The 16300-nt window shown below is 45.3% G+C and overlaps 1 protein-coding gene and 1 non-coding gene across 3 annotated transcripts in view; both read left to right on the forward strand.

Annotated features, from left to right (window-relative positions):
- LOC138797287 (charged multivesicular body protein 3) overlaps positions 1–13691 on the forward strand; it is a 30346-nt gene extending 16655 nt beyond the window's left edge. The window contains exons 1-6 of one of the 2 annotated variants that reach the window (XM_069977234.1): positions 3212–3334; positions 5764–5824; positions 9039–9218; positions 9680–9801; positions 9983–10097; positions 11244–13691. In XM_069977234.1, the coding sequence (XP_069833335.1) occupies positions 3290–3334; positions 5764–5824; positions 9039–9218; positions 9680–9801; positions 9983–10097; positions 11244–11386 (666 nt within the window). In that variant the 5' untranslated portion in view covers positions 3212–3289 and the 3' untranslated portion in view covers positions 11387–13691. Of the gene's footprint in view, positions 1–3211; positions 3335–5763; positions 5825–9038; positions 9219–9679; positions 9802–9982; positions 10098–11243 lie in introns of those variants that run through there. The other variant, XM_069977235.1, reaches the window with a different exon arrangement.
- On the forward strand, positions 2079–2151 carry TRNAT-CGU (transfer RNA threonine (anticodon CGU)). Its single transcript has one exon. It is a non-coding gene; the product is annotated as a tRNA-Thr (tRNA).
- Positions 13692–16300: the final 2609 nt, after the last annotated feature.

Raw genomic sequence — 16300 nt, forward strand, 5'->3', positions numbered from 1 at the left:
GGCAGATTGGATGTTTGAGGCTTGTTGCCCTTGTCGTATCAGGATGCCCAGCGAGGTCTTTGCGGTCTCACTAAGGGGGTTAAAGGGGTTATTCAGCGTTACAAAAACATGGCCACTATTCCCCCTACTGTTGTCTCCAGTTCAGGTGCGGTTTGCAATTAAGCTCCATTTACTTCAATGGAACTGAGTTTCAAAACCCCACCCAAACTGGAGACAAAAGTAGGGGGAAAGTGGCCATGTTTTTGTAGCGTTGGATAACCCCTTTAGGCCCCCTTCACACATCCGGAAAAACCACCCGGATTTCCGGACGCATAGACTTTCATTGGACACGGACACCCGGAAAATAGGACCGGGAGCGCCCGGGCCCCAGACGCTTTCCTGATGCCCATCAGGAAAGCGTCCGGAGTTCCACTCACCCGGACCACCTTCCGCCGCTGCCCCCGGTCTGCCCCGGCCTCCTGCTGCCTCTTCGTCCGCCGCCTCTTCTGCAGGTACCGCACCGGACCACATCACAAGCCCTGCTGACAAGTCATGATGGGAGTTGTACTTCTGCAGCCTGTGGCCATCCAGGTTGCAGAAGTACAACTCCCATCATGTCCTGCAACCTGGGTGGCCACAGACTGCAGAAGTACAACTTCCATCATGACCTGTCAGCCGGGCATGATGGGAGTTGTACTTCTGCAAGCTGTGACCATCCAGTTTGCAGAAATACATCTCTGATCGTGTCCTATTTTTCTTCTCATCAGGGAATCCTGAAGGTTTTTCCTGATGGTAAAAACGGATTACTGTCAGGAAATCCTGATACTTTCCTGATGACATTTGAGGTCTCCTGATCAGGATTTCCTGACAGTAAAAACTGACACGGACGTGTGAATGGGGCCTTACTGTTTCTTGTGGAACCCTATAGGCCATGCAATGCTGTCTACAGATGGGCAGCCGATAAGCAACATAATCCTAAACTACTTCAACAATAGGCAACAATAACAATAGGGTAAAGGCACGCACCTCACACTTTCACAGTGCTTCTCTGTACAGCCTTACATCGATGGATGACACCAGTATATAGATAGCACTAGTATAAGACTTTGGCCTCTCTGCTTTCACCGTTATGTACAATGACCTTTGCACAGGTCACACAGGTTACAGAGCATGCTCACAAATGTGTCCCAAGCAAAGAATAGAATAGAGTCTAGAAATATTTGTTACATCTATGTCCTGCCGTAAAGCATGTCACTAAATGCTGTGAAAAACGGCCCAGGCCCAAGATGGCAGCCCACCCACCCAAATAATATACTACAAATAAAAAATACATCAGTAAAAACAAATCTTGGTGATAATTTCCCTTTAAGTTTGTAGTCTATCCTGAAGATGAAATAAGACAGTATAGTTTTTCTTTTTGTTGCAAAAAAAACTTTCAAATCAACTGGTGTCAGCAAGTTATATAGGTTTATAATTTACCTCTATATAGAAATCTCAAGTCTTCCAGTACTTATCAGCTGCTGTATGTGCTGCAGGAAGAGGTGTATTCTTTCCAGTCTGACACAGTGCTCTCTGCTGCCACCTCTGTCCATGTCAGGAACTGGCCAGAGCAGTAGCAAATCCCCATAGAAAACCTTTCCTGCTCTGGACAGAGGTGGCAGCAGAGGACCGTTTTATGTTTTTGAAAGCAGTGACTAAGAAAGTAGGCCCCAGTGAGGATTGAACTCACAACCCCTGTGCTCTATCCACTGAGCTATGAGGCCTTCATTTGTATAAGAGGGGCCACGATCTTTGTCGATTGTTATTTTGTGTTGTGGTTAGAGGAAAGAAATCATGCAACATAAAGAGAAACTATGCTGTCACATTTCATCTTCAGGATAGACTACACACTTAAAGGGAATGTATGGCAAAGATTTGTTTACACTAATTAGATCCAAATACTGAAACACGTTTTTTTTCTCGTTTGTCTCTATTCTCTGATTTTAATTGAATTTTTCTTTTATTTATAGTACATTCTTGGGGGGCTGCCATCTCGCCTGCGCTGTTTTAATGGCATTTAGAGAAATGCTTTACGGCATGGCCACACCCTTACATCTGAAGGCCTCATAGCTCAGTGGATAGAGCACTGGTCTCGTAAACCAGGGGTCGTGAGTTCAATCCTCACTGGGGCCTACTTTCTTAGTCACTGCTAATTTGAATTTCAAAAACATGAAACAGTCCTCTGCTGCCACCTCTGTCCAGAGCAGGAGAGGTTTTCTATGGGGATTTGCTATTACTCTGGCCAGTTCCTGACATGGACAGAGGTGGCAGCAGAGAGCACTGTGTCAGACTGGAAAGAACACACCACTTCCTGCAGTGCATACAGTGGCTGATAAGTACTGGAAGACTTGAGATCGGCTCAAGTTCTGAGAATTCTGGGTAAAACCAGCAGTCACTGTCAGTATTGCCCCTAAACAAGTAATTGAGACCCTGGTAACTTTTCAGCACTGGGAGCTTATCAGTTTATCAGATTAGGGCTTTAAGGATTATCCAGGCTAATATTTTATTATTTCTCACAATCCGTTCATAACGTTGAAATATAACTTTATTGAAGAAAATGTCGAAGAAATAGAGGGGCGGTGTGACCCTTACTGCTGTCAATGCATAAATGTAAAATAAAAATAAAATGTCACACTTTTCATAATAAATTTATATAGCTCTTCACTTCCATTTTAACCTACCACATACTTGGACGTGATGGGTCAGGAAAGCAAGGATTGCCCCTTTAAATCCCTTTAAGTGTAAAAGCTGGTTATGTATGAAGCATTACTTGTTTCTTTTTGGGTTTATATCTTAACTATTTTGACCACAGTACCAAAAGTTTAAAAAAAAAAAACTCATACAGGAGACGCAATCTTGCTACAGTCAGGATTTGAACTCATGTCTCCAAGCAAGCCAGCCGCTTCACCACAGCATCATAGATCTCTCAGCCGCCTTACGTGTTTCCGGTGCACAGCTAGTCCTCTTTTATTGATATTTATAATAAACTTTGATTTTCCCGACATTTCCTTTTAATTTTCACAACCCCAGGAAGAGAGAAGAACAAGACTCGTCTCCTCCGAGGATAGAACTACCACTCCCACAACGCTTTGCTCCAGCGACGTACGCACGTGACCCGTGGGCGCAGCGTATGACGTCACAAATGACGTCCATTGAGGGCGGAAGTGTCACGAGGGTTGTGAGTGTATCGGGCGGAAGTAGGAAGTGATTGACACCGGAAGCGCCGGGAGAAGGCTGTAGCTGTGTGTTGTGGTTGTCGGGTCAGATAGAAATGGGGCTCTTCGGGAAAACGCAGGATAGGCCGCCGAAGGATCTGGTGAGTGTGAATGGGGACGCATGTTCTAGAGGCTTATAATACTGTGCTATGTATATGTCCTGGCTATGACTGTACAATATATATATTATATATAAGGAGACATGTATTGGGTCACCTACATATTCCTCCACATCACACTCCCCCTCCATATGTCTATGGGCTTTGCTGTATGTACAGGGGCTCAGCCATGTTGGAACTGGTACTGCTAAGTTGGAAGCAACAATTGTCCACAATGTCTTGGTATACTTAAAGGGGTTATCCAGGGTTAGAGATACATGGCCGTCTACATCCATAAACAGCGCCACTCTTGTCCTTAGTTTGTGTGTGGTATTACAGGTCAGCCGATACCACGTACATATGTGATACCACACACAACCTGAGGACTGAGGTGGTGCTGTTTATGGTAGAAAGCCGCTCTGTTTTTGTAATCCTGAATAATCCCTATCAGTAATTATTATGTAAAATATATCATGTATGGGAACTACATACAATCCTGGCTCCTCTGCTATTGTATAAATCTTGCATATTGCTCATTATATCACTGCTTACTGCTCCAGCACCCAGTCCAGCATTTCTTCAGTGATACTCAGGTATCTGCCTCCCTGTTCAGTAATTTTTATAGCACTGTAATGTTGGATACCACAGAAACGACCTATAGGAGTGGGGACGTCTGCCATTTTGACAGGCATCCCTGCTTCTTAGGGGTGGAGAAGAAAGGATGCAGAGAGCCAGGGAATTAGAGATGTTTATGAGGTCATGTGGTTTTGGGATGGGGGAAGGAGGAGAAGTGCCAGTATTAATTTAAAGTGAATGTACCATCAGTGCCGGGCTGAAGCACTGGAGGCAGACCGACCCAACCCCAGTAGGAGGAAACCCCTGCTCCTCTATGACGCGGCTTTATTAGAATCAATGGAGCCGCATCATAGGGGGTGGGTCAGCCCGCCTCCAGTGCTTCTGCCTGGGCCTTGTGGTACAGTCACTTTAACTCTCTGATGCAATGATCTCCAGAGTGGTGTTCAGGGCTATATTGTCAGCGTTGGTGGTCTTATCCTCTAACTACAAATGTAGAGAGAGACTTAGGGGGTCACATGAATGGCGATCAAGCAATGTAACAAAGTGATTCCTAGTCTCTTGACCAGGTATTGCGGTGTAGTGTAGCCCTAGAGATGTGTGTGTGTGTGTGTGTGTGGAGGCAGTTTATGTAGGTTATTAAGAGCAAAGAACTACAGTGGTGTCTTGGATTACGAGCATAATTCGTTCCGGGTCCGTGCTTGTAATCCAAATCCACTCTTAAACCAAAGAAAATTTTTCCATAAGGAATCACTGATATGCAGACAATTGGTTCCACACCCCATAAATAATGATTTTTTATTTATTCGGAATAACATGTAAAACAAATGAAATAAACAATGAGACTTAAAGGCTTTATACAGGGTTAGAGAAACATGGCAGTCGTCATCCATAAACAGCGCCACTCTTGCCCTTAGTTTGTGTGTGGTTTTACAGGTCAGTTCCTTTGAAGCACATGAAACTAACAATGAGAAACAGCAGAATATGTGATATTATAAGTTACTGTACAGTATAGCAATCAGCATGTGGTATATAATGTATAGTAAGGGCATAAACCTGAAAAACAGCTGCAGTTTGTAGATGCAGGATGGAACTGCAGATCCCCCATAATGCAGTAGCGTAGTACAACAGGCTAGAATAGAGAAGCAGGGCTGCTGTCAGAGGTCTGTGTGGTCACATGACAGCAATGGGGAAGGGGAGTGTGTTCAGCATGGACCAATCAGTAAGTGACAATCACAGAGTTGTGCAGGAGGACAGTTACAGAAACTATATACAGCAGTGTGAATGGCTGAATGAAAGTGCAGGCACATTATAGCAGCAGTGTGTATAGCTGAGTGTGAGTGCAGGCACATTATAGCAGCAGTGTGTATAGCTGAGTGTGAGTGCAGGCACATTATAGCAGCAGTGTGTATAGCTGAGTGTGAGTGCAGGCACATTATAGCAGAAATAGGGAGGATGGGAAACACTAGGGCTGACAGATCTACCATGATTTGAAAGGTGAGGGAGACGTCCTGGGTCAGAGTACACTGCTGTAGACCCCGCTATGCAGACCATGCCCCTCCCCCACTCCCCCTCCCACCTAGTACAGGGAGCTCTTAAACCAAGTTAAAACTTTTAAAAACTGTGAGCTCTTCTTGCAAAACGCTCTTAATCCAAGTTACTCTTAAACCAAGATACCACTGTATAACATGTTCAGGAATCTGATCTTCCTTGATTCCCCTGCTACGCTCCATTAGTATAATGTGTCCTAGATCCTCTTATATAGGTGTCCTGTGCAGGAAGCAAGAAGACAGACGAACAGGCAGCTGGAAGGTTACCATATTGATAGCCCCATCTAATGCGTTGTCTTCCTCTGCCAGGTGAATGAATGGTCGCTTAAAATCCGGAAGGAAATGCGAGTGATTGACAGACAAATAAGAGGTAAGTTTATTTGTCTACTGAATATATTTGACGCATGTTTAGTATGTTTTATTGTCCTTTTACTTGTTGGATAACTCTGCTCTCCGCTGTTGAGTGGGCTGTGGTTGGTAGCAGGTGTCTACTGTTTATCAGTTTATCCCAGGGCTGTGGAGTCGGAGTCGGTGTGGGAGCTAGTTTTGGCTGGAGGCGGAGCTAGCTTTGCCTGGAGGCGGAGTTGGAAAAAAATTTACTGACTCAGACTCCAGCTTTAAAAAAAAAAAAAAAAAAACTTAAAAAAATGTAGAATTGAATTTTAATATGAATTTTACAAGTTTTGCTCAGGAATATATATTATGAGCAACATTCTAATAGGACACTGGCCCTATTACATAAGGGTGGTCATGGAAAAGTTGTCGGGAGAATATTGTGTGTTTTTCTTCAGTGTTCAATGGCTGCAGCTGTATGTGTATGTGTGTGTGTGTGTGCTATGGCTGCAGCAGGCTGTGTGTGTGTGCTATGGCTGCAGCAGGCTGTGTGTGTGTGTGCTATGGCTGCAGCAGGCTGTGTGTGTGTGTGCTATGGCTGCAGCAGGCTGTGTGTGTCCGCTATGGCTGCAGCAGGCTGTGTGTGTGCTATAGCTGCAGCAGGCTGTGTGTTTGTGTGCTATAGCTGCAGCAGGCTGTGTATGTGTGCTATGGCTGCAGCAAGCTGTGTGTGTGTGCGCACTATGGCTGCAGCAGGCTGTGTGTATGTGTGCTATGGGCGCAGCAGGCTGTGTGTGTGTGTGGTGTGCGCTATGGCTGCAGCAAGCTGTGTGTGTGTGGTGTGCGCTATGGCTGCAGCAAGCTGTGTGTGTGCGCTATGGCTGCAGCAAGCTGTGTGTGTGCGCTATGGCTGCAGCAGGCTGTGTGTGTGCGCTATGGCTGCAGCAGGCTGTGTGTGTGCGCTATGGCTGCAGCAGGCTGTGTGTGGTGTCCGCTATGGCTGCAGCAGGCTGTGTGTGGTGTCCGCTATGGCTGCAGCAGGCTGTGTGTGGTGTCCGCTATGGCTGCAGCAAGCTGTGTGTGGTGTCCGCTATGGCTGCAGCAAGCTGTGTGTGGTGTCCGCTATGGCTGCAGCAGGCTGTGTGTGTGTGCTATGGCTGCAGCAGGCTGTGTGTGTGTGCGTGCTATTGCGTGCCCCTACAGTGACCTTCTATATTACTGTGACCCCTCTCTATATCACTATGTGTGACCGCCTGTATATCACTTTGGCAGACCTCTATATTACAGGTATCTGGCAGTGTTAGCAGTGTTTCTTTGTGTATGGTGAATAATTAGTCAGAAACATAGAAGACTGTCAGCAGGAAAAGACCACCTGCTCCATCTAGTCTAGTTCTGAGTTGTTCAGGACATGGAGGCTGGAGACTGGCTGCATCCACTGCACACACAGGAGAAGCTGCTTTATATCTTTCCTCATTCCCTCAGAAGTCGCCCCAGGATCATGTAGGACATTAGGGAGAAGCTGCTGAGCCAGTGTGATAAATAACTCCCCTGGTATATGACCGGCCATTATGAAGGAGCAGGAGTCGGAGTCTGAGTCGGTCCTGATAAAATTCAGGAGTTGGAGTCGGAGCTGCGGCTTACTGACTCCACAGCCCTGGTTTATCCCCCTGTAGACTAAGCAGACAGTGTACACCAGGGATGGGGAACCTTTGGCCCTCCAACTGTTGCAAAACTACAACTCCCATTATGCCTGGACAGCTGAAGGTTCCCCATCCCTGGTGTACATGGATCATAGGTGAGTGGGCTGTGGTCATCTGCTGTCTCTGCTGTTCAGTACTGCTCTATCCACCCGGTTTATCCCCCTGTAGACTGAGCAGACAGTGTACATGGAGCAAAGTTTCTTAGTCACCTCCTTGGTGTTTTACACCCACACTGATAAGCCACAGAGCTGTGATTGATCTCATGACCAGGGTTGTGACCTCTAATAATAGAAACTTTCCTCAGCTGTTCAGAACTGTAAAGTTAAGGTGTGGACGCACAGCCGGGCCACCGCCATATCAGTATCCTCAACGGTAATGCTGGACATGCAGCCATTAGGAAATCAGCAGAACAGGTTTTATTCTGCTTAGTAAACATAAGGTTAACCCTTTCAAGACAACAATACGTATATATTAAGTCGGCTGACACGAAGGGGTGAATTGAGCAGACTCAGTAGCTGAGCCCATTCCATAGACATTGAGAGTTGGTTTCTTTTTGTGGCAGACCCCCGGAGCTAATGACTGACATTGGCGATCCCACCAGTGGCAGTGATTTAACCCTTTTAGTGCTGCCATGTAATGTGATTATAGCATTGAATGACAGGTGCCCGTTCTGCACCCCTGCAACATGATTGTGGGGTGCTGATAGGTTACTTGGCAAGCAGAAGGTTCACACTTACCTTCCAATGCTGCCAAAGAGTTTCTGCTGATAAAGTCTGGCTCAGCCAGACTCTATTAGTGTAACACCAATCTCACTGATCTATGCAATGCTATACCGTTACATAGATCAGTATTAGCAATCCTTAGGGGGACATAATAAGCTTTAGCTTTGGCTGTCCAGGCATGATGGGAGTTCTAGCTTTGCAAAAGCTGGAGGGCCAAGTTTCACTACCCGTGATGTAGACCTATATATCCCTATTAGAGATGAGCGAACCTGGAGCATGCTCGAGTCCATCCGAACCCAAGCGTTCGGCATTTGATTACGGTGGCTGCTGAAGTTGGATAAAGCCCTAAGGCTATGTGGAAATCATGGATATAGTCATTGGCTGTATCCATGTTTTCCAGACAACCTTAGAGCTTTATCCAAGTTCAGCAGCTCCAGCTAATCAAATGCCGATCGTTCAGGTTCGGATGGATTCGGGCATGCTCGAGGTTCGCTCTTCTCTAGTCCCTATCGATTTAGGGGGAGATTTATTAAACATGGTGTAAAGTGAAACTGGCTCAGTTGCCCCTAGCAACCAATCAGATTCCACCTTTTATTTTTCAAAGAGTCTGTATGGAATGAAAGGTGGAATCTGATTGGTTGCTAGGGGCAACTGAGATAGTTTCACTTTACACCATGTTTGATAAATCTCCCCCTAAGGCTACAAATAGACCTGATCTTGCAGTCCTATTCACATTCATCCAAACGCTTAATGTTTTTTTTATGGTGGACACAGCTTTCCCTTGCATTCGTTAGTATTGGTATTTATGGCTGCTTTGTTCTTGTTTCAGATATTCAGAGAGAGCAAGAAAAAGTCAAACGGTCTATAAAGGACACGGCAAAGAAAGGCAACCGGGAGGCATGTATTATATTAGCCAAGGAGGTGGTGCAGTCCAAACGGGCAATAAATAAGTTATACGCTTCAAAGGCCCATATGAACTCTGTGCTGATGAGCATGAAGAACCAGCTGGGTAAGTGCCCGGAGACATGGCGGTCCTGCATCTATGTATGAGAGGTCCTGGTGAATGATTAGTCATGACGACCCTTATGGTTCTGCCCCAAATAACAATAAGAAATGAACACATCTTTGTTTCTTCCACATTGGGGACACCAGTAGCCTATACATGATCAGCAAAGTTATGTTTCATGTCCGATAAATGTTGTCCGTCTTCGGTTGTACTGTGGTATCATGCAATATGTTTTAGATACCCTGTACTCATGTACTTACAAGAAGCTGCTTATTTCCGCCTATGAGTTATGTAGAGAGAGCTATTCATTTCCGCTAGTGATATCACTATGGTAGTACATGGCTCATGAACAAATCCAGGGTTGAACATATTTGTACGTTCTTCATGTTTATCGTCTCTTTAGCTCTTTTACATCACACTTCTTTTAACATGTATAACTTTTATTCCTGGATGTTCCCTTATAGCTGTGCTCAGAGTATCCGGATCCTTACAGAAGAGTACCGAGGTCATGAAAGCCATGCAGAATCTAGTGAAGATCCCAGAGATCCAAGCCACTATGAGGGAACTCTCTAAAGAAATGATGAAGGTAAGAACGCTGTCGATCATCCCAACGCTTGGCCTACAGCTATACGTCCTGACCTCCCCATACACATACAGCAAGTGTGCATGTACTCTCAATGGAGGAGAGGAAGGAGCCGCTGCCAGACATCTCAGGCCGTCATTACCTGATGTAACATGCAGAACAATTCCTCCTTATTTCCCTGTAGGCCGGAATTATAGAAGAAATGTTAGAAGACACGTTTGAAGGAATGGAAGACCAGGATGAAATGGAGGAACAGGCAGAGATGGAAATTGATAAGATCCTCTTTGAAATCACAGCAGGTAAAGAGGACATTCAGCTAAACCTTATCTTCAGTAAGAGAAGACATATCTGCTTAAAGGGGTATTCTCCTCAGGTAAAATACATGAATCTTTCCCCCTCCTGGAGACTAACAATTCATTCCATACTTATTATCTATTCAGTCTCCTTCCCCCAGTTTTCAGCTGCTTTTTGCTGATGACACATAAAACTGTGTATGAGCTGTTCTCTCCATCTCCTCCTTTCCCTCCTCCCTTCCAAGAAGGCTGATGTAAACAGTGTCTCTGGCAGGCTGTCTCTGCACTCTGTGATGCCAGGAAGGTTAATCACAATAAGGTCAACAGCAACTTGACATCAGATTAACCCTCCTGGCATCACAGAGTGCAGAGACAGACAGGGACTTGTTTACATCAGCCATCTTGGAAGGGAGGGAGAGATGGAGAGAACAGCTCACAGAGGTTTTTTGTATCTTCAGCAGAAATTAGCAGCTCAGAACTGGTGGCCTGAATAGATAATAACAAGTATGGAAGGAATTGTTAGTCTCCAGGAGGGGGAATGATTCAACATGTATTTTGGAATACCCCTTTAAGCTTTCATGTTGCAGTTTGCCCTGGGTTCACTCTGCATCTGTGCAATATCTCACTGGCATCCTGCAAAGAAATGCATGCCAGCGTATAGTATGGCTTAATGCAGCGGGCCTCATTCATTTCAATGGTCTAAATGTAGTCACCTGCTGAGTATTTTCAGGGCGCTTTCTGCTGGTATACATCAATATCACTGGACTTTACACGGCTGTTAAATTATTATATACAAGCACTGAAATAAATGGGGCCCACTGAAGTATACCACAGTGTATATCAGCGTCCCCTCCGTGGCATGATGCCAGCAGATACTAGTGATGGTCTATTAAAGGACCATATTGTTTGTTGTAAATAGGCATTCTGGGTCTTTTCTATCAGTGGTTTATAATCATGTGCCAGCTGCTTGCTGGAGCCCTGACATCTTTATAAGGTGCAAGATCAGACCTCCATACATTGTGTAGTAGCCATCCAGGATTAGTTTAGCTCAGTTCCCATTGGAATAAAAGGGTTAAAAAATATTTTTCTACCCCTAAGCCTATATACTTCACCTCTTCAGATGATTCATTATGACATTTGCTGATTTTCCAGGGGCCTTGGGCAAAGCTCCCAGCAAAGTGACAGATGCCTTACCGGAGGCCGATATGGAAGGAGCCGCAGCTGCCGCAGTATCCGATGAAGAGGAGGAGGACTTGGAAGCCATGCAGTCGCGGCTTGCCGCCCTCCGGAGCTAATGACGCGTTGTACAGACTCTGTCCTTTATTTTACTTGTACCTTTCTTTTGTGAAACTATTTTGGGTTATATATATATATACTATATAAATATATCTATCCTTGGCTTATTAAAGGTGGCATACCCCCCGTGCTGTCTTTTTCCCCCTGATTCTCACATTCAGCCCTGTAAGGAGGCTGGCAGCGGGGATGACTCCAGGCACCCCCTCTCTGCACGCCATGCACTCCTCTTGCCTTTCCATGTTTGGATATGGTTGCTTGCTGAGTGTGATCAGTGGACGGGATAGACTATGGACTAAGAGCGGGTTGGGCATCTGTTAAATAAATGATGGCTGTATAACTGTATAATCTATTTTTTAACTTCTGATTAAGTTCTCTTGCATTGTCAGATATCCGGGAAGTTGCCTGTTTAATCCCTAATAAAGGAGGGAGCCACACAACGCAAATGTGGTTATGAATGTGCTAGAATTGCTCTTTATCTGTATTACCTAGAAAATATTGTCCTGTCCAGGTCATGTATTGTATACTCCTCCGATCAGGGGTCTATGCAGGAGCCATATATATTTAACACTAGGGATGTAAGATCAGGACAGCCTTTGCCAAAGTGTTATTTTATTTTTTTTTTTAATGCTCCTGCATTAAAGGGGTTAAAATGGCACCATAACTTTCTATAGGCATTGTCTGGGGATAAAAACAGAATTCTATATTTGGACAACATATTTAAAGGTTTATACCACCTTAAATGAGGGCAGCATAAACTAGTGATAGAAATGCTGAACAGATCAGTGTATTACTTACATCATTCTGTTCAGCCGTTCTCCTAATATGCAGGAGAATAGGATTCTTGCCACCCCTCCCCCGCCCTCCAGCTGCTGATTGACAGTTGCTGCCTATACACAGCATGGATAGATAACTTCCAATCAGCAGCTGATGGGCGGAGTCTTCTGCTTCTCATGAATATCCAGGACTGCTGGGCTCATGCACATAATGGAGAGGACTACTTAATGTCCATGTTATTCAGGAGCATATCTCTGGATCAGCTGCACAGAACAATGTAAGTGATACATCATTCTGTTCAGCCTTTCTGTCACTAGTTTATGCTACCCTGAGATAGAACAGCATAAATCTTCTGCACTGGTTGCTATTAGATTATCGGGCTGCCGTCAGTCTTCCATTACACAGTAGTAAGGGACTACCATGGTCTCTACTTGAGCAAAAAAACTCAGGTAGTCGCCCACTGACTGTAGTATTGGCAGCTAGGTTATGGCCTGAATATATCTGTCTTCTGCCTTATAAACATAAGTCAGGGGAAGAAATTATAAATAAGGGGGGGGGGGGGTGTCTAAAGGACTGGGAGAATACCTTTAAGGTGGATTGTATTTTTCAGACTTATAGCACTAGTTTCTCTTTACCTGTTCCCTGTAGTATCACCCCATAAAAAACAGACCATAAATCCTCCTGCTAATCCTCCAGCACATGCCATATAATATATATTTACCTGTGTTTAGTTAATCTTGTCCAGGCAAGACATGAAAAATTTCTGTAAAACACTACAGCTTTGTGTCTGCAATGTTGGAGCACAGTGTCACTTTATCTACAAGCCAAATGACCAAGGCCTAGGATTATTGTAGACTGTAGTTTATACCTTGTCTGACCATTGGGGGATTTAGCCTTAATTCTGTGCGATTTGCACATGGTCCCCAACTTGGGGAGAGAATACAGCTCTGCACTCTGTATTTTTCATTGTGTCCCCTTGGGTGTAGTTATAGGGGGTTCAGAGGGTGCACCCAATTCCTGAAGTTTTTTTTTTTTGCACTGAGCCTATTGTCTTCAGGTTAGGTCTCTGTCCCCCATCACTTTAGGGTGAATTGCCATCTCCTACTATCGAAAACTTTAACCCCAATTGAAATTTGGAAGAAGTGAGAACCTACTTAAAGTGATACATTTTTGATGACCTAAAATATGCCTGTAATATAAAGATATTATACTGTAACACCGTCTATAGAACAAGGCATCATCCTTGTATGTACAGGCACCACAGTGGTCTTCTGCATCCTGTTTGTAACCATCATCCTAAATGCAACATTCAAATTCAAGGTTGTCCAGGATTAGAAAACAATGGTGGCTTTCTTGGAAACAGACATTTTCTTTACTAATCCTGGACAAGTGTTTTTTTTTGTTTTGTTTTTTTAAATAACAGCTAAGGTGGTGGATCCTGGTGTGGCAGCGTGTACAAGCGGTGTGCTCATGATGGTATATTCTTTGTTTGTATGGCATTGGAACTTTATTAAAACTGTTTTTACATTGGCTGTTTGGTTGTGTATGTTAGTGTACTGACAAAAAAAAAAAAAAAAAAAAGAAGCTAATTCTCTTTTTCCTGTAGATTGACCTATGCACAGGTCACAAAGCATGCTTACAAATGTAGCCAATACAAAGAAGAGAGAGTGGAGATGGTCACTGTGTCGTTGTCTATAGGGCTTTCCTTAAAACAAATCACTAAGTCCTATTAAATCAGAAAATAGACACAGATTGGAAGAAAGAACATGTATATCTTAGGGTCCATTTACACAGAACGATTATCTGCCAAAGATTTGAAGCCAAAGCCAGAAACAGACTATAAACAGAGATCAGGTCATAAAGGAAAGCCTGAGATGTATCCCATTCCTGGCTTTGGCTTCAAATCTTTGTCAGATAATCTTTCTGTGTAAACGGACCCTAAGATGGTAATAAGAAAATCCTGGTCATTCAGGGGTTATCCCAAGGTTTATTACCTATGCCCAGGACAAGGGATAAGCAGATGATTATTGGAGATTGTGACCACTGGGAATACAAACATCAAAGTCAAATAAATGTGGCTCTGCTGTGATGGGAGTGAATTTTTGTGCAGCATTATGAATTACATTGGTTATTTCCCCCGCTCATTGCATTGCCTATTTATAGCCAGTAGAGGGCAGTGTATGCTTGCTTTCAGACCATAGCCTCCTGTCTGTGTGGATATTAATGGACTGCAGCTTTAGGGTTTAAAAAGTTTTTCTGCCATCAAAATAATCTTTGATGTTTTGCAAATTTTAAAAGTAATAATGGCTGCAAATTATATTATCTGGGGTCTAGATACTGAGACCCCAACCACCTCTTTAAGTAAGGGGGAAAAAACACACAGCTTTTCCCCCTTTGCTTTCAGTTGTGGCCCCCAGTGATCAAAACTCAATGTCAAAAGTATATTTATAAAAAAAAAAAATTAATCACACTTCACGCTCGTGTTTCTGGGGGACACAGACACCATGAAATGTCCTAAAGTAGTACAGCAAAGAACAAAGAAAGATGGTCATCAGGTTCCCCAGAGGTGTAGGACATCTGTATGGAGACACAGCATAAGCTACACCCTGCAAAAAGGTGTGGCTGTCCAATGTGAAGGCCAATGGAAAAGAGGGCAAAAAGCTTTGCTCTAAAGCAGGGGTGGGGAACCTTTTCCATGTCGAGGGCCGGTCGGGCATTAATAAAATCATTCGAGGGCCGCATACCGTGCGCGGCAGTTAGTAGCGGGGGTTTGCAGCACCCAGGGCAAGGCAAGGTATTGTTCGCCTAGTGCCCCTGCTATTGTAGTTAACCCCCAGCCATGTCCCTGGTAGCCTAGTTAACGCCCATCAGGCATGTCCCTGGTAGCCTAGTTAACCCCCCCAGCCATGTCCCTGGTAGCCTAGTTAACCCCCATCAGTCATGTCCCTGGTGGACTAGTTAACCCCCATCAGTCATGTCCCTGGTAGCCTAGTTAACCCGCATCAGTCTTGTCCCTGGTGGACTAGTTAACCCCCATCAGGCATGTCCCTGGTAGCCTAGTTAACCCCCATCAGGCATATCCCTGGTAGCCTAGTTAACCCCCATCAGTCTTGTCCCTGGTAGCCTAGTTACCCCCCATCAGGCATGTCCCTGGTAGCCTAGTTAACCCCCATCAGGCATGTCCCTGGTGGCCTAGTTAACCCCCATCAGGCCTGTCCCTGGTAGCCTAGTTAACCCCCATCAGGCCTGTCCCTGGTAGCCTAGTTAACCCCCCATCAGGCCTGTCCCTGGTAGCCTAGTTAACCCCCATTAGTCATGTCCCTGGTGGCCTAGTTAACCCCCAACAGGCCTGTCCCTGGTGGCCTAGTTAACCCCCCCAGTCATGTCCCTGGTAGCCTAGTTAACCCCCATCAGGCATGTCCCTGGTGGACCAGTTAACCCCCATCAGGCATGTCCCTGGTGGCCTAGTTAACCCACATCAGGCATATCCCTGGTAGCCTAGTTAACCCCCATCAGTCTTGTCCCTGGTAGCCTAGTTACCCCCCATCAGGCATGTCCCTGGTAGCCTAGTTAACCCCCATCAGGCATGTCCCTGGTGGCCTAGTTAACCCCCCATCAGGCCTGTCCCTGGTAGCCTAGTTAACCCCCATTAGTCATGTCCCTCGTGGCCTAGTTAACCCCCAACAGTCATGTCCCTGGTGGCCTAGGTAACCCCCATCAGGCCTGTCCCTGGTGGCCTAGTTAACCCCCCCAGTCATGTCCCTGGTAGCCTAGTTAACCCCCATCAGGCATGTCCCTGGTGGACCAGTTAACCCCCATCAGGCATGTCCCTGGTAGCCTAGTTAACCCACATCAGTCATGTCCCTGGTAGCCTAGTTAATCCCTCAGTCATGTCCCTGGTAGCCTAGTTATCCCCCCCCATCAGGCATGTCCCTGGTAGCCTAGTTAACCCCCCATCAGGCCTGTCCCTGGTGGCCTAGTTAACCCCCATTAGTCATGTCCCTGGTGGCCTAGTTAACCCCCAACAGTCATGTCCCTGGTGGCCTAGTTAACCCCCAACAGTCATGTCCCTGGTGGCCTAGTTAACCCCCATCAGGCCTGTCCCTGGTAGCCTAGTTAACCCCCCAGTCATGTCCCTG

Source organism: Dendropsophus ebraccatus, chromosome 7 (genome assembly GCF_027789765.1).
Source record: "Dendropsophus ebraccatus isolate aDenEbr1 chromosome 7, aDenEbr1.pat, whole genome shotgun sequence".
NCBI lineage: Eukaryota > Metazoa > Chordata > Amphibia > Anura > Hylidae > Dendropsophus > Dendropsophus ebraccatus.